Source organism: Epargyreus clarus, unplaced genomic scaffold (genome assembly GCF_041222505.1).
Source record: "Epargyreus clarus isolate Ecla_fem2 unplaced genomic scaffold, WU_Ecla_fem_2.2 ptg000015l, whole genome shotgun sequence".
Taxonomy (NCBI): domain Eukaryota; kingdom Metazoa; phylum Arthropoda; class Insecta; order Lepidoptera; family Hesperiidae; genus Epargyreus; species Epargyreus clarus.
In genome coordinates, this window is record NW_027332223.1 from 2,341,599 (window position 1) to 2,365,104 (window position 23,506).

The following is a 23,506-nucleotide window of genomic DNA, read 5'->3' on the forward strand; positions in this document are numbered from 1 at the left end:
GGGTTAACATATTTATACTACTATTTCGCTACTCTAGCACATAATATAAATGCTAATGTATCGTTCACATAGAATGCAGACACGGTACAAAGTGGAAACAGCGTTGGAACAAGTGGATCTAACGACCCGACTCATGTTATGAGTGTTACAACTGACGCAGACCTCATTTGAATTACAAATGTCGAAACTGTCCATAGGGAGGAGCGGACATTTTTCTATGTACCTAGCCATGCGGTGGACGCGATCATATGTAAATGGAATGCTGATAACTACGGTAATGCAATATTATGTAAAACATGTGTTATATGTGTAATAAATATCGCGTATATTCATGAAGCATTTAGCAACGTTATGAATGAATGATATTCTTGTAATGAAGTTTATGTAATACGTTTAGTATGTACTAGCGAAAGTGACAAATACGGTCTTTGCTACAGATGTTGCGTTGATCCTATAGGTAGAGCTAGGAAAACAATTTTAGAAATTCTCTTAAAGTTCAACAAGCTTAGCATGTAATACAGTTACGGCAAACAGCGTGCACTCCGGTACACACCGCGAGTGTGACAAAGCTTTTAAGTCTGAAGCGCTGAGACTAATATCATTAAGGCACAAAGGCGCCCAGCGGGAAGCACTTCTCTAACCGGCTCGTTCTCTAAGGGGGGCGTTAAATGGAAAACTGTGTTACTACCTCGGCGTAGTAGGGCTGGTAGATAATGGAAATATATTACAAGAGCACGTACAGAAAATGTTTCTTAGCGTAGAGATTGAAAATAAGTAAAATATAACTAAAGATATAAATGAAAGAATGATTTGTCTACATCGAATAGGTATACGTGCACATGTTGATAGACGATGAAATACATAGATGAAAGAACAATGACAACAATGTTATTGTGTGTGATCATCGCCAAGTACGTAATAGACGTATTGTTATGAAATAAACTGTCTCTTAAATTATGGCACAAGCACATAACACTGTCCTGGTTCAAAGTCCAGTAAACATATAAATCGATGAATGACATTACAGATTTTATGATGATATTGAACAGACATTCAATACATCAGAACGGAAATCATAGTCGGATGAATTACGATTATTTTACGAGCAACGGTAGTTTGGGTGTAAATATTCCAAAATATTATTTTCTCTGGTTCACTGCCAACAGTACCTGGGCTTTTCTTCTATATGTTTCATGGTTTATGTAGTTTTATGTTATGTTTTGGATTCAACTCGGATATTTGGCTCCTCTGATCTTTCTTGGGTTATTGTGAGATGATTTTATTTTAGAATGTAATCTGTTCGTGGCTTTATGTATTTATGACTTTGCTAATACTCAATCAATCGACGAATAAGAATTTTCCATACACATGAACACAAATCAAATTGGGTTTAGTTCTAGTAACATTATTTTTATTTTTAGATATATTTAAGTCACTTTATTTTTTTTTTCGTTCCAGAGGAGGAGTGCTACCACTGCATGGCGAGCCTTGTGGCCTCCAAGGAGAAGATGTTTATCACACAGACGAAGCTGCTCAACGAAGTGACATGGAAGACTGTTATGCAGATTGCAAAGAAACATGCCGTAAGTGTCCTTCTTTCATTATCTAATACATGAAGGTTTTGTTACATGACAACATTTTTAAGAGAGTCTCTCTATCACTCCACCCATCCTTCCTTTATTATCCATCGTTTAAGCTGTCAATTTTTCATATCTATTGTTTTTCCTAAAATATGGTAAGTATCAGAGAATTTTATTTTTCACTTCTTCATTGTTCAAAAGTTCTAATGCCGAAGTAAGGTTTTTTGTTTCAAGAATTTACATTTGGTTTCAATAGTAAACTTAGTTTTACTTGCAAGATTGGAACCAAATCTATTAATTAACGTAATCAAGCATAACGCAAATTACTATGTAAAGTAATTTACGCTTCGCTCCAATACTTTCTCTGTCAGATGCATTCAGCAACAATGTTATCCATCAATCAGTATTTACATATTGAAATCAATTTTCTATTAAAATTATATAATAATATCGTACAATATAGCATTTGAAATTTCAAAAGCTCTACCAGCTTCAGTGATAGAGATTTCTTGTAATTCAAAGATCTGTACTATGAAATGGATTAATAATATTTTAGAGATATGGAATTCTTTGTGGCTCTGGGAAAGCACCACTGCAATACTTAATTTTGTTTAACACCAACCTTATTAAGCTTCTTTGTTTGAACGCGGCACGCTTATATAAGAAAACGCATTTATCCGATTTCAGATAGGACTTCAATCGGAGTTAGTTACAATGTTTACGGTAGTGGCCATTTGCCATCTGTTGGATCACACGCTCATTACAAGGAATTATTTCTGAGCTACAAGAAATAATAATGTACCTAAACATATTATATAAAGTATTTTTATCAATTCCTCAGATCCACTGTATTTCAACAAATTGTTTTATTCTAGTATAAATCTAAACATGCGAACCTTTGTGCACGACTTATCACGTGATCAGCTCGTAAACTGAACTTTTACAGCGAAAGCAATAAAATTGACCACGCCCTGATTTTATCGCTGAAAACATTACCTTTTTCTGCAGCCAAGCACACATAAACATAAGTAAAGTAGCTACAACCGAGCACACGTAAATATGAGAAAAGTAGCTACGACACACAAGTATCTTTAAATTATTAGTAAGTTTTTGAATCACTAACGACGTTAATTGATTTTGTTGCTTACTCAAACTTTCATTTGGAATAAAGAGATTTGTCAGGCTGAAATCTTCGTGCGAATGTTCCCTTGCTTTGTGGATATATTTGAGTTTATGAAATCTATAAGTCCCCCATAACGCGGCGTTATCGCGACGTTAATAATATACGACACACGCAATTCCACTTTTGTGGAGTTATGTTTACAAGTTTAGTCGATATTTGTGTACTTCGTAAAGCCGATTTTTAAAAGCGTAGCTGTCCGGCTCGAAGGACCAATGTGTTAGAATCATTATGGGTTTCTTGTAACGTTTTTAAGCTTGTTTGGCTTAAGCTTAAACGGGCTTACACGTTAACTCACCTAAAGTCCTATTGCGTTAGACTTTTAATTGAGTAATAGATATTAATGACTATCCATATTCATACATGCATAACGTATTAGATATTAAATACAGTAATATTTTATTTCTGCAATGGTTCTCCATGTTAGGATATGCTAATAGAAACGAAAAAAACTCGTGACTGATCTATACCGTTTAGACATTTCACCTCTGGTACACAAGTACCATCATAATTGGACAAATTTTGATCAACTTTTGTTATTGGTATTGCTATTTTTTTATTTGATTTGATAAATATTTACCAATGCGCCATGTAATGTAGAAAATGTCGATGTCCACAATAAACATAAAACTAAATGGTCACGTTAGTTATAACTGACCTCGACTGCAAGAAAATACTAGGTTAGTGTCACCGTCACATGATAGCACTATCAATAACTGGACACACTCGTAGGTATTAATTATGTTGGTCTTTATTAGCGGCGCACCCCGCGTTGTTAGCTCATGAGGTGATGTCATTGCTGTGGTCTAGACTAGACCGTGCCAACGTGATTGGTAAACACTTTCATATGTTGATTGTGTTTACCGATGTTTACTTATGTAAAACTTCAATATCTTGTGTGCGTGGTGCCGTGGTTATCGATCTTCAATGAAGGCCTTGGTACGGCAGGATCGGTAGATTCTTGTCCATTATCGGTCAATCAGAACGTTGGTTTGAGCGTAGGCACTTTTGGGCCAAGGAATCTTACATATCTGGACTACTCCAGAGTTAGCCTACAGCGCCTACAGCAGCCACAATTTTTACCCAACTTCATGCCATCGAATCTTGAGGTCTGCATATTTTAGTAGTTACCGGTCTCTCATGCTCATGTCTCATGCTCATGGTCAAATCCACCCTTCCCTCGTCATGTATCTAAATTGAGATGTTTCTTAGTTGTTTCAATATTTCTTAGTTTGTTAATACTTGGAAATTTTGAGATATCAAATTTTGAGTCTCCCGACTACATCTACAGTTTCCGTACAGTGTGTCGGATTGTTTGCAGAAGTCGGCCGCGCAGCACCTGTCGCGACTGTCCGGCGCGATCGGCCCGGAGCGTATCTACGCGGACTGGCAGTGGTGGATCCTGGCCGCGCTGCCCTTCCCGCACCTCGTGCGCGTGCTCGACTGCTTCTTCCACGAGGGTATCAAGGTGGGAACTTAATCATTCTGCGTCATCTTCGTTACAGTTTTCTGTATTAGTGTTCGAAAATTGTGTTAATATCATCGCTGTTATAATTTTCAATTTCATTTAACTTTGACTTCTACTAGGTGGAACGTTTTAATTTATGTTTGTTAATTATCTAAGAAAGTATTTTCATTTGCATTTCGTACTTGATGTTATCAATATCTGCAATTTTAATCAATCCAATTTCAAACTTTATATCTCTTTTTACTTTCAATGCTATTGATTTGGCTTTCATGACAATTTCTTTTGCCAATTTTGCATCATCATTCACGTTACTATTTTCTCGCTACACATCGTTATTTGCATTATATGAAATCGCTTTCGTTTATTTCGTATCATTCATCAAGTTAAACTAAGTATACGAGTGGTGCGCGATTGTACGGTGACGTGAATGCTTGATTAACTCTCTATTCTCAGGTGTTCTACAGGGTAGCGTTGGCGATCCTCATCCTGTTCCACAAACACTCCACCAACCAGAACTCTGAGTGGTACGCCGAGGCGACGAAGAACGGTGTTGATCACGCAATTGACAAATTCTGCAGGAACATGCCGGCATCGCCGACTAAACTCTTGCGGACTGCTTTCAGTATAAGGGCTTTAAGGTTAGATAAAATTAAATGCGAATACATTTTCATATACATCAAAGAAGCAACTTTGAAGCTTATAGACATAACAAAAAATTTAAGGAATAATAATACCGCTAAAAGCGATCTATTCTTGAATATTTTTTTACTATTTTAATGTAGCATAGTAGATACTGAGATAGAATATAACGACTTCCTTTTCCTTTCCTATTTTAAGTACATTCCAAATTATATTTCTCAGCAAAATTTCATCATATTTCTATAATAGCGAAATAAAATAAAGTCGAAGTTTTCAGTAATCTAATATGACGAAAACATATTATCCAGTTCACAGTACATATCCCGGGTGTTCATAAAGACGGAGATGACGTTGAAGTCGAAGCAGGTGATAACGGGCGCCCGGCTCGTCCGCTCGCGCTCCTCCGACAACTTGCCCACCAGCCAGTCGCAGGTCAACATACAGATGATGTCGCACACGCTCACCATACGCGAGGTGAGTTACCACACGATGATGATGATTATTTTGAAAATATTTTCAGTGTTATCGATAAAGATTATGTTGATATGTTTGATGAAGATTATGATTACAATGATGCCGTTTAACCTAAACTTAGTAGTTCCAAAATTTTTAGTGAAAATATTATTGATGTGTTTAGTGGAAGGAGCATAAAAAAAGAAGCGGGTGGTGATACTGATTTATCAGTTTTAAATTCTGTGGAAGAATTCGCATGAAATCTATATAAAATTACAAGTTAAATTAATATTAATATTTCAGTATTATAAATGCCTTTAAATTATATGTTAACGCGCGTTACAGTAGTAAAAATGTGGTGATTATAATGTGTTAGAAATTATTTTACTTGATTTGCAGAAATTGTCTGAGGAAACGTGCAAACAGATGGTATCGTACACGACAGCAACATTAGGCGTGGCTTTGGCTTTTCTTTCTCATTCAATCATTCGGTTGCGATTCTAACACGACTAACTTCAATTACATCGAATTCGAGTACAGATTCGATGAAACAAGAGACTGTAGTCTCATACTGTTGTAAAATACATACCTTTTTTCCCTTTTCCTTTGTCGACTTCACGAAGTTATGTTATGTTTCGGTCTGTGTAGCGAGAGATTTGTGAATGATTATATTGTTGTGTTTATCGATGTTACCATTCGACACGACACGATCCTCATCAGACTGATTAAAAAAAAAACAATAAAAACAATCAAATGTCGTTCATTTCACCGGCTTTGAATGGACTTTTTATATCATATTTCCTTCAGTGTATCATGTGTTGTTTACTTATTGTAAGGCGTTACAGTTACGTATTAGACATGAAAATGAATATTTTGTACACGTTGCGAGATTGGCATGCGACAACGAGAGGTGTAAGTTGATCTTTGCGATGTAACGAGCAAATGAACATAGCTTGAATATATTAACAATTCGAGAAAGATTCTAGTTAATAGTGATGTGACGGCATGTAGTCGACTGTTTTGTGTGAGTGCTAACTATGTGTCGATTTTCCCGTTAGGGGTCACATTCGCCGGGCCCGCGCGCCCTTTCGATGGGCGTTTATCCAATCCAAGCGATCAAGTCACAGATTCTAGACCAGAGCGAAGTAAGACTAAGTAGCATTATGTCACAAATATAAGTGTCGCTCCTTTAAGCTTGCGACCAACGTCGATGTTTAGATGCACCGCTTGCTATCTAGGTGTTTTATTATTATTTTTTTAATAATTATTATATTTTTTTATTATAGCAAGTCGTTGCTTTCCCAATTTTTTTCAGATTTGCGTCGCTTCGATTTATTATTTGTTATTATAATTTTGTTTTGCATTATTTGTCGTGTTCGTAATAATTGTGCTCAAATAATATGAAACAAACTACATTTGTTATCAGTGTTTCGTATTATCTGACTTATATAGGCTAGTTGCATGAGAGCTCGTTTTTTCTGTATTTTAATACATTTTCTCTTAATTTCTGTTTAAGGATTGATACAATAGGATTTTACGTTTTATCTTTGAAATATATCAATTTAACAGGTAATGTAGGGGAATAGTTAGACGAATAATTTTTTTTACTGATGAAAAATGTTTTTAATAATAATTTAATAAATATTCCCAAAATCTACACCAAAATTAAAGTAACTTAGTACAAAAATAAATAGCATATCGTCTTTTCCAAAATTATCATGACCAAGGACGGTGTTCGCAGAGTCCGAGAACCTCACACAAGGCCCTGTGGTTTCCCTTCCCTAACGCCGTGTTCAGGGATAAGGAACAACACTCGTCAGATCTTAGACAGAAGGTTTGAAGTAGATTGAACATCAGGGTTATCCACTCGGTGGTATATTGTACATTTGGGCCGTAGATCGTGGTAATGAGGTTGTGTAAAAATTGTATATCGGTTGGGTCGATTGTGAATTTGGAATATTTGATCTTAAATTATGGGAATCCAGATTTATCTTTGTTGTGTTAGATGGTGTAAATTCTATAAATAAAATAATTATAACTCATAGCACGTGATTCTTGGATCAACTGAAGTAAAATGTAAAGAAATAAATGATATGTTCAAACCATTAATAATTGTATAGAAAGAAACCGATAAACTTAACCTTATTGTGAGGCGAGGCTGGCGCCTAAGACGGTGACAGCAATCGGTAAAAAATATTAAAATTTCTTTAAAACTCCTCTTTGAATAATGATTGATTTAATATTCAAAGACATTGATTATTTATTTGTAATCTGGATTCCTTCTTACGTTCGTCACTGGTGTTACTTGATCGAGAAAAATCTGTTATTAACAGAAAATGAAACTTATCTTCTGAAGGGTCACTAATCGTCTGTTAAATTCACTTCACTGGGTTTTATTATTCTTTTATTTGCTGGTAGTTGTAGTTATTATTGTAAATTTATTATTTGAAGATGAGAAATAGACTAAATTGGCGGAGTCATTTTAACCATTATGAGATATTTATCTGTTATTAACGTAACTCAAATGATATTTATAGATATTCTTAAAACAGCTATATCACTATTTTCTTAATGTATAACGGTTATGTCTATTAATAGTTGATTTACAAATTCCTTTTGTCGATAAGCTTTGGTCAAAATGCCTCCAATTGTTGTATAGCTAGTTTATTTTCTACAAGTCCCTACTAAAGCTATATCTATTGCATGCGGTGTTGTCTGACTGTCTGTACATGTAGTATACACACCACCGTACCGTTTACGTGTTGTACTCGACTGTTTAGACGTTTAGCACGAGCTCTTATATTACTTTAGTGCGATACATCCCCTTATTCGACGCAACTAAATAATAGAGTGTACAGGTCATAATTGTTCTTGAAATGATGAATTGGAATCAACAGTATCTACGTGTTTGAGACTCGTTGGACTAGATTACGGAAGCAAAATGCGAATGACAATTGCTGATTAAATTATGCTATGATTACGACGATAAGTTGGTATACTGATGAGACTGGTCGAGTTATCTAAGTCTGCGAGTATTATCATAAATATACCAGAATCCCAAATGATGATGACTAATGTGAGCAATATGAAACTTCACAAGATTGACACCACGTTTATTCAAGAAATGAAATTATAAATAAATAAATAAAGACAGGATGTATGGCACTAAAGCGTTTGATGTCGTGCCGTTTTGTGTGTCTTCTAAAAGAGCGTTAGTTGATGTAGTTTTATTAGTAGCTTTATGTTATTACTAGTCCTGTAAACTGCCACAAATTTTCAACCTTAATTTTATTTTTAATTTCAATTCCTTTTATAACAGATAAGTATTCGATTAAAAAACCAATAGTGATAGTAAACAATGATATACATTTCAATCATTCATTCATTCATAATTAAAAAGCATGTATTAAGTTAATATAGAATAGTTAATGATTTGACAAAGTTTTTTAAATCTGTATCTTGACCCTTAGTAACGTTGATTTTTAGTGATATTTTCATAAGTCATGTATTAATTAAGCCCATGTGTGATGAAAATTTAATTTTTTATATCATTTTAACTATTTATTCATATTAGTTACTTAATATTCATTGAGTTTGAGTTTACTGAGTGTTTTAATATTTTTATGATTATTAATTTAAATAATTTTGCAATAAATATCAACAATATCGATATAATTTTGATAGAAATATATTTTGGATATTGTGCCATTGAAAACTAGAAACTAGTGATATATTATGAATTTAATGTTCAATTTATTTTGTATTTAAAAAAAATGTTTAGTTTGTAATAAATTGACATCCTATCTCGTAGTTTCTTGGTTTTCAATGGCAAAACTTTAAATTTAAATCATCATTAAATTCCATAATTATATTCTGATCATTTTTGAAAATAGACTAGGAAAATTGAATAGGGACTTGTTAATACACGTTTAGTAATCACCTGCAGAAAAGCTTATAGCGTAGATTGTAAATAGCTACAATTCAATCACATACGAAGACTGATCTTAATATCGCTTAGAACTATTCAAATTTATAGAACAATGAGATATAAAATATATCGTATCATATCAAGATAATGTTACTAAATTTAAATGAAAATCTTATTAAGACAGTAGACTTTAGTGCGCATATTCACAATTTTTTATTTTTTTTTTGCAACGAAAAATATAATCTACGATATGATATATAAAGTAATGGTTCCAGTAGAATCATTATATACTTTTATAGTAAATCGTATCCGTAATCCGTTAAACGGAATAAGTAAACTGGCTATTAGAAGTGTGTCTTTAAGTAAAACATAGAACATTATACTAGCGTATCACTAGAAGTTCCATCATTTCTATTTTCATAGTGATTTTTTTCGTATAGATAATTAAAGACTAGTTTTACTAGAGTATAAGTTACTCTGTATTAATAAGGTAGAATATGAAATTAATTTCCATTTTAAAAGCGTATTTTTATACTGTAATAGAAATTATGTCTGTTTCGTAAGTTTTGCATTTTAAAAGCAGATCTGTATTACATTCTTTTAGTGCGGTAGAATTAGAAATTATCATTCATCTCTTAGGCGTTGTTAGGATATTACGTTGCATTATTTTCTAAGGCAGAATTAGCGCGACGTAAGAAAAGATACTTTTCATTTATTAGACTACTTTAGAAGTTATATTTCATTTCGGATGCTAAATTAGACGTTACATTAAATTTCTGAGTGAATGTTAGAAGTTAGATTACATTTCTTAGCCAATATTACATTAAGATTAGATTAGACAACTATAGAAGTTATCTTTCATTTCAAAAGCTATTTTAGATGTTACGTTCAATTTCTGAGCCGAATGGTAGAAGTTACATTACGTTTCTTAGGCAATGTTACATTTCATTTCTATTATCTTACCGCTGTAGGATGATCGTTGTCGTACTTAGCTTTACCCAGTGAGTGTTACGTTGCCACAACTAAGACGTTGTCCGGTTGCAGCTGTTCACGCTGTGGTCGTGGCTGCCGGTGCGCATCACGATGTACCAGCCGGTGTTGCTGTACACCACGGAGGAGCACGGGTGCTCGCTGACCACATTCTACGTGAGGGTCGAGCACCACGAGCCGACGTTGCTCATGATCAAGACTTGTAACAACGAGGTGGGTACTAGGGAATAATTTGTGTTACTTTACTAAATTTCTATTTCTTCTGTCTCCTATGAAACTGTTACATTAGATTTTGAATTAGCATTGTATTTGAACATACTAACAATATATTTGCGAAAGGTTTATGGTAAGATTTAGTTTTAATGTGTAGTAGGAATTAACGTGAATTGGAAATTGAGTGTAACGTACGAAGATATTATTGTTTTTGAGTAATATGAAAACAAAAAAATACTTCATTGATTAAAATCTCAGTTTTGTGTCGGCAGTACCTTGCCAGATCATTTAAAACAGAAAGTAAATCGCTTATGTACTCCTGTTATAAGGCAGAAATAAATGTAACGATATTGCTGCCGTAATCAAATCGCGTAGTGGTACCACGTTTGACTTGAAACGTAAACGCTTCGATCAAAATGTTGGTGTTGTTGATCGAAGCGTAATCGCATTACATTACGTTGCATTACATTCCAGGTATTCGGGGCGTACTGCTCGACGCGGTGGTTCGAGCGCAACCAGAAGGACGAGCGCGGCAACCGGCAGGCCTACTTTGGCACCGGCGAGACATTCCTCTTCAGGTATTATTTAGTTTCAAATCGATGCAATGAGCCTAAGGTACCATTGAAGATATGTTGGATTTAAACAAAATTTTGGTACTGGTTAATCATATACAGGATTATGTATGTATGTCTCATTCTGAGGCCTTTTGTTTTTTATAATAATTGGCCTTTTTATAATAATACCAAATAAAATATAATTAAAATAAAATGTTGCTCGGTTCAGTTATAAATAAACTCCTTATAAGGCCAGTATTTTTATTAAATATGTACACGGATTGTGAAGATAATATTTTCCGTGAATGCTTTTTAAAGCTGAGTTAGCTTATAGATGTCTAATAATATTTTTGTAATAATATAGGATCTCCTTTGAATATAGTTATAATGAATAGATATAGATTTATAAATAAAATGTGTAATGTGTTAACAAAAAAAATATACCATTGTCATTAACAATATGTTACTAATTTTCTTTTATGTTCTAACCATTTCTACTGTTTAATTGTATTATTACTTGTAGTTTTTTTTAATTCTTATTATTTATTAATGCTCTTTTTAACCGAGTCGTATTTATTGAGATTGATAAGTTTTCTTGTAAGTAAGAAATATATGAGAATACTTGTTTAAATATTGATGTTTTTTTCATTATTATTAATACAAATTTTATGATAACTATGATTAATTTTTGTATCCCTTTAAAAAGTTATAATATTATATGGTTACTGTGGACAAACTGAATAATTTAGATACAATGAATCAATTAAATGTAAATAAAAATAGGGCTTGTGTAACACATAGTTGTGTGTAACACACGTTTGTCAAAATACGTAAAAATAAAGTTCCAAATGTAGCACAACAAATTAAGTCTATTGTTTTTTAAATCAATCTCAATAAATGTATTTAGTAAGACTCGATGTATTAACTTGGACACTCCGGGTAAACGCTAATTATTTATTTATTTTCTATTGGCTGCACATTTTTTTTCACGCAATTTGCAAATGTCATTCGCGTTATGCACCTCACTTCGCGCTAGCTTTTAGCTTGCTTTTTCAATTACTTTATACTATATCGTATGCAAAATGTCTCATCAATATCATTTTCTTTTCATTTATTGTGCACTTTCCTTTATTGTTTCTTTCTTTTTAAAAACTTTCGGTTCTCGCTAAATTCTGTTATACGTACTTTCTTTCTTTATTTTACATTTTCTTCCGCTCAAATGCTTTCTTATCTAAGTATTTTTACACGCTAGTGGTCGAGTGCTTTTATAGATGCTTTTCAGTATTATATTTTCTGCATCTGATAACTCTGCTATTATTATTTAGACTATTTATTTTTGAAACAGTATAATTTTTTTTTCCGCAATTGAATATACTTTTATTGAATTTGAAGATTTAATTTATACGGCTAAGTTTTATGTTTATGCTCACCACAAGTTATATCGATGTATATGTTCTAATTATTAACTAACATTTATGTGTCCCTTTTATGTCTAACTTTGTCCCTTAAATAGATATAATGATAATAGTAAAGTCAATCCATTTCAATTTAATTAAGTGAGAAGAAGTTGTCACTCATTGACTCAATTATTCTCATTATTCCGGAAGCAATTGAGTTTTTAGATTTTAGAACATTTCGAATATGGTCATTAGCATTTTGTTTTCACCATTTGTCATCCTTGTGATCCCGTCAACTGTGTGAATCACTCATCATTGTCATTATTTGTCTAGTACATAATTATGTTATTTGTGGTTCATCGTGATTTGTCAAAAACAGTCTTTTCTGCTCATTACCTACATTGTATGTTATTTGTCACAATCATCCCAACAATTTATTTGTCACCGTACTTGTATCATTTAGTAGCTTCACTCTCGAATCCCCTACCATTTGCCACCATCGCATCGTGCGCGTGGTATAGTCTCTCCCGGACGTGACCTCTCCTATTTGTCATCACCGCATCGTGTGCATGGTAATCTCTCCCACTCGTGAACCTTCCCATTTGTCACCATCGCAACGCGCGTGGTAGTCTCTCCCGTTCGTGATCCATCAAATTTGTCACCATCGCATCGCCCGCGTGGTAGAGTCTCTCCCGCTCGTGACCCCTCCCATTTGTCACCATCGCATCGCCCGCGTGGTAGAGTCTCCCGCTCGTGACCCCTCCCATTTGTCACCATCGCATCGCCCGCGTGATAGAGTCTCTCTCACTCGTGACCCCTACCATTTGTCGCCACCGATTCTCATGCGTTTTAGCATCTCTCCCACTAACGACCCCCTACCGTTTGTCGTCGTTACATTGCGCGCATGATACAGTCTTTCATTCATGGCCCCCACCATTTGTCCGCCACCGTACTTTATTGTCTGAAACTGTATCATCCACTCATGTCCCCTACCATCGGTCGTGGCAACGCGCGGTGCGTGAACAGAAATGTGTTTGCAGCCTGTACCCGGAGCGCGCGAAGTACCCGTGGGTGGGGTGCGCGGCGCTGGCGGACGGCAAGGGCGACGAGCGCGTGGCGCACGGCTCCGAGCTCTTCATGGCCGCCGACTCCAAGATGATCACCATCGGGGGCGGGTGCGTTATATATATATACCGTGATGTTTCCAGCTTGCATCCAGTCAGAGCCAAGTATCCCTGGGTCGGCTGCCTCCTGGAAGAAAAGGATGACGGCGACGCGAAGACTACCCATGCCAATTCGCTATTCATGGCCGCGGATAACACGATGATCACCGTTGGCGGCGGGTTCGTATTTAATTTCAATTTAGGTCCTTTCAGGTGGAGCACAGATAGTATAGTAGATAAAAGCTTTCTATAAAGCAAATACCTCCTGGAGGATGAAAGCGCGCTAAAGCACCACTTGGTTTAGCTTGATAAAGGAAGGTTTGTAAAGCTAACGGGTACGTTCTTAACTTTGTGGCTGCATTATTTTAGGGTCCCCATCTGAGATAGGTAGTCTTTTCACATCAAAGTAGAGACACAATTACATAGATGACGGGTTTCCTATACATATAGGTTTTACTGCATTCTTAATTCAATTTAATATTCTCTTAGTTATGTTAACTTTCAAAAGCTAGTTTAAATATATTAAATATTATTAATTTATGGTAAATTTCGTGCAAAATAATAAAAAAAATCTATTGGCTATTGATATTTTCATCTGTAAATTGCCTATCTCACTATATTTTCGACATTGTCTAGGGTTGAATGTCTTGAACATTTAATAAGTTAAACGAAGATCTAATTATTAACTCAGCGTCAATCATTTACAGAGACGGTCAGGCGATATGGATGGACGAGAACATAAGATTCGGCAAGACGGACCGCTGCTCCACTTTCAACAACCCGCCGCTATGCCCCTCGGGAGACTTCGAGATCCGTGTGCTCGAGGTGTACGGCTTCTCTGGGGCTTAGGGCTCCGCTCCCAGCCCACAGCCCTACGTAGGCCCCACCCTTGCCGCCGTGGCGAATCGTCGGTACATTGACCGAATCGATGTATCGACCTCGGAAGTAATCGATGTATTCGTATTTATACTAGTGGTATATGAAACTCCCAAGCCAAACCAACTCGATTATCGGTCCAGTCTCTGCAACTGTATATTTCGATAGCGGCAACTTGCTAATCAATCGGTTGTATGTATCGATACTTGAATGAATTTATTGATGTATCAATCTATCGCACGATGCATCGAATATTCTACTTAACCGACTAGAAGACCTTACACACGTCGAACGATTATTTTCTTAATCGCTAATGATATCGATCAATAGTCGATAACAAATTTGGGTGAACCTATAAGGACCTATCGAAGGTATTGTTAGCAGATTCCGCCTACAAGATTAATAGCACCGGCTTATATCAATCAGCTCATCGTTCTGTATCGAGAACGCATCGATGTATCGATTAATCTGTCGGCGTGTATCGCCGACCTGTCGCGGGCCCCTCGCGGCGTATGTTGCGGCCTGTCGCGGCATGTCGCCGGTCCGTTGCGGCGAGTGTCGCTGATCCGTCGCGGCGTGTGTCGCCAGCCTGTCGGTGTGTCGCAGGTCCGTCGCAGCGTGTGTCGTCGGTCTGTCGCGGCGTGTCGCCGGCGGCCGCGGACCGCCTCGGACGATGTACGGAGTGATAATCTCGTGTCCCCGAGTGATGTGATGTGATGTGTTGTGACGCTTCGGTTCGAAGCTCGCGCGGTGTTCGTGAATCCTTTACAAACGCTTTTATTTTATGAATCAATATTGCCTTAAACAGCCAACATCGAACGTGATGGACTTCGATAGCTGAAGCTATTAGTTTATAATCGAATTGGATTCGAAATATATTATGTATTTTATTACGATTTTATATTCGTACGGTAATCGGTTACGTTATTATGTACTGATTGGTTGATAAACAAGCTGATATCGGAAAATATTGATATGAAATTCAGTATTATTTTATGTGGAGGCTAAATTGTATGTGGTTGTTTTTTCGATGAAAATAAGGCTATTTGATTTTATTTTAAGTATGATCATTGTTTTTTTACGTTATAAAGACACGATCGATTACTATATTTATTGTTTTATGTGATTAGTGTCTTTCAGATTCACCAACATCGCGCCGTATGAATTATACGCTTAGTTAAACCATCCGTTGAGGAGCAACGGAGTCATGCATGCGATTTTCCTTAAATATAAACATATAATCGATATTCGAAGTTTTGGCGGCCAGATAATGCAAAAGCAGCGTGCTAGTGAAATGCATAGTAGATCGCTTTACACTATATAGAACTGTTGCCATATGAAGACGAAAGATTTTCTCATATCCCGCGATAAACCAATCCGCCAAAATCAAAGTGATCGCCGTTTATTTATTGAAAACAATCATGTTTTGATTTAATTTATCTATCTATCGACTTCTCAATATTTATATTTTAATTGTTTATCGCGAGACTACGAGATATGAGATATCGACAAAACAAAAGCCGCCGTCGAAACTGACTGTAAATATATTCCTACATTTTTCCTACTATATGTGTGTACCCCGTAGTTTAATATTAACGGCAGTCCGTTCGAGAACAACGAAAAACGGGGAAACTAGGTTGTTTTAATATTACATGTATACATATAATCGTTTTTATATGTCGACGTGTGAGTACAAATTGAATGTCGTAGATACCTTCCCACTAAATACGCTTACGTGAAAGCAATATCGTGTAATAACGTCTCTTGAATTATGATAACGCGTAAATTTAATTTAAAAGAATAGTGTTGCACTGTTTAAAGAGATATATAATAAAATTTGAAGAATTACACTGTTAATGTTAAGGTACGGTCGTGTGTTCCGATATCAAAGAAACATATCAGATTTTTGGGTCGGTACTTGAGAGAAATATATTGCATGCCTAGAGCACCGCTTGATAACTTTACGCGTTGTCAAAATTCAACTATATAATATATTATGGGGCCTAAATTAAAAAAAAATATGGCGGATTGTGACAAGAACATTCCAGTGAAAACCTTCAAAGGTTTATCTACACTGTCACAAGTAAATATGTGGATACTATACTATTTAAATGAGCGTAAGGTTCGTTATATATCGGCAACGACAGTATTCGGTGTTATTTAGACCCCGTCGCCTTAGCCTTGTTATATAGTGTATACGCAAACCGTTAGCGCGTGTCTTTGCTCACAATGAATTACCAAAGATGTAAATTATATTCTTTATATATATATGCGGACGTTTGAATATATTATGTACAGTGAGATGAAACCGAAATTCGTTCTTTAGAATGCTCTTTACAATAAAACTATATAACGTTAAAGAATTGTCAAATTAAAATAATCTAATATTGTACCACCGATCGCCAGTAAAATAATATAAATAGCATATCTAAAAACGAATTTCAATATACGTTATTTTTGATACAAAGTCTAATTCACACAAAATAGTTTCTTGGTGCGATGACACACGATTTTCTACAGCGTTTGAACTATGGCGAAACTGGCAACATTCAAGCGTTTGACAGAGTTATACAACGACCGACATCAATTTGTTTTTATATACGGTTTATTTTGATTTCATGAACAAGTGATGCTCGCTATTGAGAAACTCGTTGTGTAAGTTAGTTATGTCACATGCACAAATAAATACCATGCCTTCTATATGTTACAAATTCTGGCATGCTTTTATAAAAAGGTATTTTCAAACGTTCGTGTCAAATAATGAGTTGGGGTCGCTACTGCCTTCGTTATGCTTCTGTAATGTTTAAGATTTCATAACAACTTATTTATTTATAGTATATACACAAATGTCATATAATATTGAAGATGAATTGTGTTCGAATGATTTATTTATTGAAATTGAACAATTAGAAAGTGACCCCAAACGACGTTTGAACACTTGCCACGAACGTCGCAAAGTATTATATTACACATATTTGGAAGGAAATGTGCCAAAAATGGACCATTCGATAACAAAATGGCGTGAACGGTATTGTGTAACTTATTCGCTTTCATATTATAATATTACTTAGCGTTGACACGATTGGTGTGTAGTTCCGTGTATTTTCATCGTAAATTTTGACGAAACGTAAGTGTATTTGATCTTTGAAATTTGTTTTTGAGAGCATTTTTACGGCGGGTAGTTTTAATACGCAGGTGCTGCCACACTCTTGCTTTATGTGCAACTTCAAAAAATATACTCTAGATGTCGCCTTAGCATTATATTCGAAAATACGTTACAATATGTTACAATGAAAATGCTCTCGGAAACAAGCCGATAAATTTATCGCAATGTAAGTAGGTAGGTGTGTTCGTAATTTTTCGCAATTACTAAATGTAATTTTCGGATATTTATATATCGGAATGGATTATTAATGTTCAGTCATTGTGTAGGTGATTGTTAACACATATCCCTACAGTACAAAGGGGCTTACCTATGTTTCATATCATAGAGTGCTGCGATCAAGACGATGATTTTCGGCGCCGATATTCTGCGCGATCGATGAGTTAATAAAACGACTACATGCCGGATGTCGGCATCGAAAATCGACGTCTCTTTAATCGCAAATGTACGCGGCATGTTAGGTCTGCAATTTTGTAAATATTATTTTATTGCCTCCACCCATCAAAGCTTTCAAGTATCATAAATATATGATAAGCTACGGACAAACTTGTCACAAATACACTCGTACAATAGTATGAAATAATGAATTGTTGAATAACAATTTTTTCTAGTCATACAGTTGACCGATTATAAATGGAAAGCTCTTTAGTGAAGTGTCTCGTCGGGTACTGTTCACAATTATTTTTATTATATATTATGTCAAGTTCTGTAAGTTGTGGATAACATTCTAGCCATACAATCACAGTTGTTTATAATTTGGGTATCAGCTCGTATTTTCCTATAAATCCTTAATTTACCATTTTTTAATTTTTGATAAAATTCTGGTATGAGTTATTTTTCTATAAAAGTTTATGTTAGGATTGGTCTCACTAATCTCATGGGCTGGCTCCATAACGTACAGGAACACTGTATATTGCAGTTTATTTATATTTATATATTAAGTATATTCGTGTTCCAGCTGTTTCGAATAGCGTTGATGGGCGGAGGCAGACATTAACGAAACTCAAGTTTGTCAAGGTACTACATACGACGTTATTAATTATCAAAAGCCTAAGACTTGTTTTTAAATTCAGATTATTTATGTAATTTATTGAGTAGGTATTATATTGTATATTGAGTTATCTCTTCGGTCGGCGGTTCGACGGTCACATGTTATGTTTTAAGTACTATTTTATTTGTTCGCTCAGTTATTTGAGTCTTGCGTTGGCAACATGCTCGATTGACGTACAGTTCAGTGTTGCCAGTTTGGACGCTTGCGGCGTTTTTCTTATTTTTAAGTTTTCGGTTGTTCCCGCCGGCCGCGGAGAGGCGCCACTTGCGATACGTTGCTGTTAGCCATTTGTCGTTGATCAGTGTAAAGTCTAGTCTTTATCCTGTTTTTATTCTTTAACGATACAATATTATAAATATTTACGAAATGATATTTTAAGTTGTGCGATTACGCCCCGTACGGGGATTTAGGCTCGTGGTTAGTTAGAATTAAGTACATTTGATGTAAATTATACAGTTATTAATCTCTATTCTCCCTTTCAGTATTTGTGGTGTACGTTTTTTTATGTGAGAAGCGTAGTGTGGCGGCGCTAGTGCGGCGGTCGCGAGCGCTTTGTTTTGTTACGATGTACTGTTACATTCGAATAGTTTTAACGCCCTCCGGCGGTGTAAAACTCGTTTATGGTAATGTAAATGTTGCTTTATAATGTCTACAAAATATATAATCCTATATACATATTGTCATTTTATTTTTTAAACCTTTACCTTTAGAATATCTTATGATATCAACCAACCTATATTATTTTTGCTGATTTCTAACAGAAGAAATTTATATAAATAAAAAGATCTTTATTTCAATCCATCCTTATTGTCAGTACAAACTGCTTGGCTTATCTTCAAATGAAAATTAAGAAATAATGTAGCATGGTTTCCAATCACAGAGTGTTTCAAACCCAATTCGTGAGTGGCATCTAAGGTAGTTATGGATGTGAAAAGGACGCTACTTGTGTAAAATACTACGTCATAAATAATACGCCACAAAAAATAGTTAATACACGAAATGTGTAAATTAATGAATGGCGGGAACTTAACTGCCAAATTAATATGAAAAAATATGTATGTATTTTCTTAAAATTTATGATTTTCCTTTAGTTTGTCATTTATCATTACTTTCCAGAATTTGATCCTTATAAACAACACTATCAGATAGTGGAATAATATACAGAATGTATTTTTTTTCAAAATGAACTCGTTCGATTCTCAGCTACGGAAAACGATATGTTTAAAAAATAATGACTCAATTTTAGTTTTTATCAAAATCTGCCTCATAACTCCTTTTAGCATGTTTCGCTAATCATTATAGTTTCGGATTTGCCCCTGACGGCCTATTTGAAAAATTCACCCTGTATAGTTAGAAATATTGGCAATATAATAAACATAAAAATGTTGCTAAATGGGAGTTCTGAAGAGAGAGAAATAAGGAAAACATGGTCCATATGTAATTTGTATATTTACATAAATTAATAACATATTATACTAGAAATTGAAAATTAACAATCTTTTATTCTAGTTCTGTAATATGACAGTCTGTCTGTAATGGCTGTGACTAGTTCAGCTTCCACAACCGAAATGAGGACTTCATCTAAATTACTATCAATTTGTTCAATTGAGTATGAGAGGTTCTCATCTGAACACTTTTGTAGATAAAGACAAATCAATGTACACAAGGGTTTTCTTAATTTACAGGAAAACTCTTGCAATTCATCTTTATCATCCTCTTCAAATTTAGATGAATCATTCTTATTCTGGTCTTCCATAGTATTCAAAGCCTTCCACATATTGTAACTGGGTGTAAAATATTTATCAGGCTCTGAGATTTCACTCATTTCAAGGACTTTGACGATTGTAACAGTAGAATCCACAATGTCAACTAAATCCATATCTACTTCTTTCTGATTAACAATCTTTCTTTCATAGTAATGTAAAACTGTCTTCACCATCAATGCCACATCTTCCATGTTCTCGTTACTAATGTCTAGTTTCTTGTCAAACCCAACCAAGTTCAACGTGATCTGTAAACTTATGATTAACACTCTTTCCAACTCATTTTTATCAACCAATTCTTTTTGTTTGATCGTCACCTCTGAAAATGCCACAGTTAAAGATTCAAGGGCTTCAACAGTGACAAAGTGCCCAAAGAAGTTGATTCTAGTTTTGTCTGTGTTACAATATGAGCAAATTGTGTTGAAATTCTCTAGTGCGGTTACGAGAAGGTCTTTGTTTGAAGAGTTCTTCAGGATGAAGTACAAAGCACTAGAATATCCGACTTTGATAAATAAATCAGTCCAAACTCCAACATCGTCTTCAGATGCTAAGAACAGGCAGGAGTTAACCAGCCGTAACAATTGTATTATAACAAGACTATCATCAGACTTAATATATTCTATTATAAATGATAAGAATGAGTCCATTTTAAGGAGAGATTCCACTGCTTCCTTTTGACAACACATATTGGCTATAATGCCGACAACAATCTCGATAATGCGCGGAGTTTCGATGGTCGGTAATGCAAAATTAAGCAGCTTTAATATTTCATGTTTTTGCAAAAAAAGAACCACGTCCCTCTCTGCCGTCATGTCCCAAAGTGTACAAAGGTCATCTTCGAAAGTCTTCTCTTGGACTTCCTCTTTTAATAAATCCAAATTAGCTAGTTTTAAAAGAATTTTTAGCACAAATCGTTCGCTGTACGCTGTGTCTCCAATCACGTCGCCCGTAACTTGGGCCTCGACGGGATTTTCTTGTCGTTCTTCCAGAGGTTTCATTGTTTAAATATTTCTTAATTCATAACATTTAATAAAACAAGTTAACTTATTCTTTCCTTGTTCGCGCTTATATTTGTTAAGCACAACACACAACACAGCATCACTTAGAAATCACTCAATTTGAATTGACATTGACACTACTGACAGTCAACTGTCAATAAGGAGTATGGGTGTTCCTGTTCTGTGATGATAACTCGTCAAGATAAAAAATGTATAAAGAATACAATAGGGAATATGCATGTGATTTAAATTTGCTTGTTATTTTTTTCCTCGGTACGTTACGGTCCTGAAATTACATCTAAACCATTATTTTTTCTTTATGTCGTATTAAATTGTTTAAAACTTTAATCAAAAATCGTAAATTATGCGAGCAAAATTCAAATTTGCAAAACGCATTCCCATTGGTCGAATCGTAAAATGACGTCACATAGCGTGTTATGACGTTTATCGGCGTTGATATTCAAACTCTTTGAGAGAATAATTGTTTGTCTGTATATTTCTACAGTGTTATTTATTACCTAGTGCGATTATTCTACATAGTATTATTAGAATAATCAAGAACAATGATTGAAAGTAGTTTTGTCAAAATGGATAAACTGGTTTTTATGCATAGGTCAATTCAGAAATATTTAACCGATCATAACTATATTGTTAATATTCACCTTTCTGCAGAAAGACTCATACTAGTTTATTAGACTCAAGTACATGTTCTGCTGAGCGTGCTCGTCTTCTGGCTGTTTCTGTTAAAGAGTCGGGGTTTTGGTTACATGCAATTCCGTCGAGTAATCTTGGTACGGTTTTGGATAACACGTCTTTTTCTATTGCCGTCAGCCTGCGACTGGGTTTAACTTTAAATCATCCACATTGTTGTCCTTGTGGAGTTCAGGTAGACCACTTGGGACACCACGGTCTCTCTTGTCGGCGCAGCGCCGGTCGCCAATCGCGCCACGCTTCCTTGAATGATGTCATCCGCAGGGCTCTTGCTACCGTCAACGTACCGGCTCAATTAGAGCCGAACGGTGTTGTGCGTGACGATGGCAGGAGGCCTGACGGTTTGACATTGATACCGTGGAAGAATGGGAGGTGTCTTGTGTGGGATGCTACGTGCGTTGACACACTGGCACCGTCCCATCTTACGTTATCATCAAGGGCAGCTGGTGTTGTGGCTACCGACGCTGAGATACGCAAACTGCAGAAGTATGCAAGTCTCAGTAGAGACTACATATTTTTGCCGTTTGGCGTGGAGACAATGGGACCGTGGGGTTCTGACGCTCGATCTTTCTATAAACATCTTTCCAAGCGATTGATCGAGTGCACCAATGACCAAAGGGCTGGCGCTTACCTCGGACAGAGAATAAGCTTAGCTATTCAGCGGGGTAATGTCGCCAGTGTTTTGGGAACTCTTCCGAAGGACAACAATTTGGATGAAGCCTATTATATTTAATTATAGTTAGTATTTTTATAAAGTTTTTTATTTAGGTGTATAATATATATAGTTTAGTTTAGAATGTTGTTTATGTACATATCTATAGTTTTGTTGAAAATAAATTCTATTAATGTAATACAATAAAATTCGCGTATACCCCTTCACCTATCTTTATAATGTGTGATCATTTTGTGTGTTTCAAACTTCGATCAATTTTCCCAGGTAAAGAAGTTTTAGTAATAACCTAACAACACTAAGATTAGTGATGGGAGATTGTTGTAAAAAACAACCATCGAATAAATCGATAATCGACGGAATCAAGAAGTTATTTTTTTAAATTAATAAGTTCACTTCTTTCCTAATAATATGAAAGGTATAATAATATTATTTATAATCAAATATACTGCAATAAATGACCAGTCTGACTTAACCAACTCAAGCTTTTAAAGCAAATGATCCACTGCGCTGCTAGGCTGCTACTAGCTTTTCGTACACTAAACAATCGACCAAAATCGATCCACAATCGAATTTCGATTGTTCGATAGTTTTTAGAAACAATCGCGCATCTACATGACGGCGCATCCCTAGCGCCATCTATTAAGCTGTGACGAAACAAGATTGTCAGCTGGCAGTCTAGCGGAGCGTCTTGACGATGGAGCGCCGC

The 23,506-nt window shown here is 35.4% G+C and overlaps 2 protein-coding genes across 10 annotated transcripts in view; one reads left to right on the forward strand and one right to left on the reverse strand.

The window, feature by feature from the left end:
* The window catches only part of sky (GTPase-activating protein skywalker), a 92,374-nt gene extending 73,044 nt beyond the window's left edge, over window positions 1–19,330 (forward strand). Inside the window, exons 5-14 of one of the 9 annotated variants that reach the window (XM_073080295.1) lie at window positions 1,459–1,583; window positions 4,082–4,228; window positions 4,682–4,866; window positions 5,176–5,341; window positions 5,720–5,749; window positions 6,379–6,465; window positions 10,293–10,451; window positions 10,926–11,029; window positions 13,443–13,577; window positions 14,273–19,330. In XM_073080295.1, the coding sequence (XP_072936396.1) occupies window positions 1,459–1,583; window positions 4,082–4,228; window positions 4,682–4,866; window positions 5,176–5,341; window positions 5,720–5,749; window positions 6,379–6,465; window positions 10,293–10,451; window positions 10,926–11,029; window positions 13,443–13,577; window positions 14,273–14,414 (1,280 nt within the window). In that variant the 3' untranslated portion in view covers window positions 14,415–19,330. Of the gene's footprint in view, window positions 1–1,458; window positions 1,584–4,081; window positions 4,229–4,681; window positions 4,867–5,175; window positions 5,342–5,719; window positions 5,750–6,378; window positions 6,466–7,061; window positions 7,155–10,292; window positions 10,452–10,925; window positions 11,030–13,442; window positions 13,578–13,610; window positions 13,746–14,272 lie in introns of all 9 variants that reach the window. The other 8 variants (XM_073080292.1, XM_073080290.1, XM_073080291.1 and 5 more) reach the window with 8 other exon arrangements.
* Window positions 19,331–20,087: 757 nt separating this feature from the next.
* LOC140748136 (uncharacterized) lies at window positions 20,088–21,549 on the reverse strand. The gene has a single exon (XM_073080870.1). It carries the CDS (start codon window positions 21,414–21,416, stop codon window positions 20,145–20,147), a length of 1,272 nt encoding a protein of 423 aa, XP_072936971.1. The 5' UTR covers window positions 21,417–21,549; the 3' UTR covers window positions 20,088–20,144.
* Between the last annotated feature and the right edge of the window lie 1,957 nt (window positions 21,550–23,506).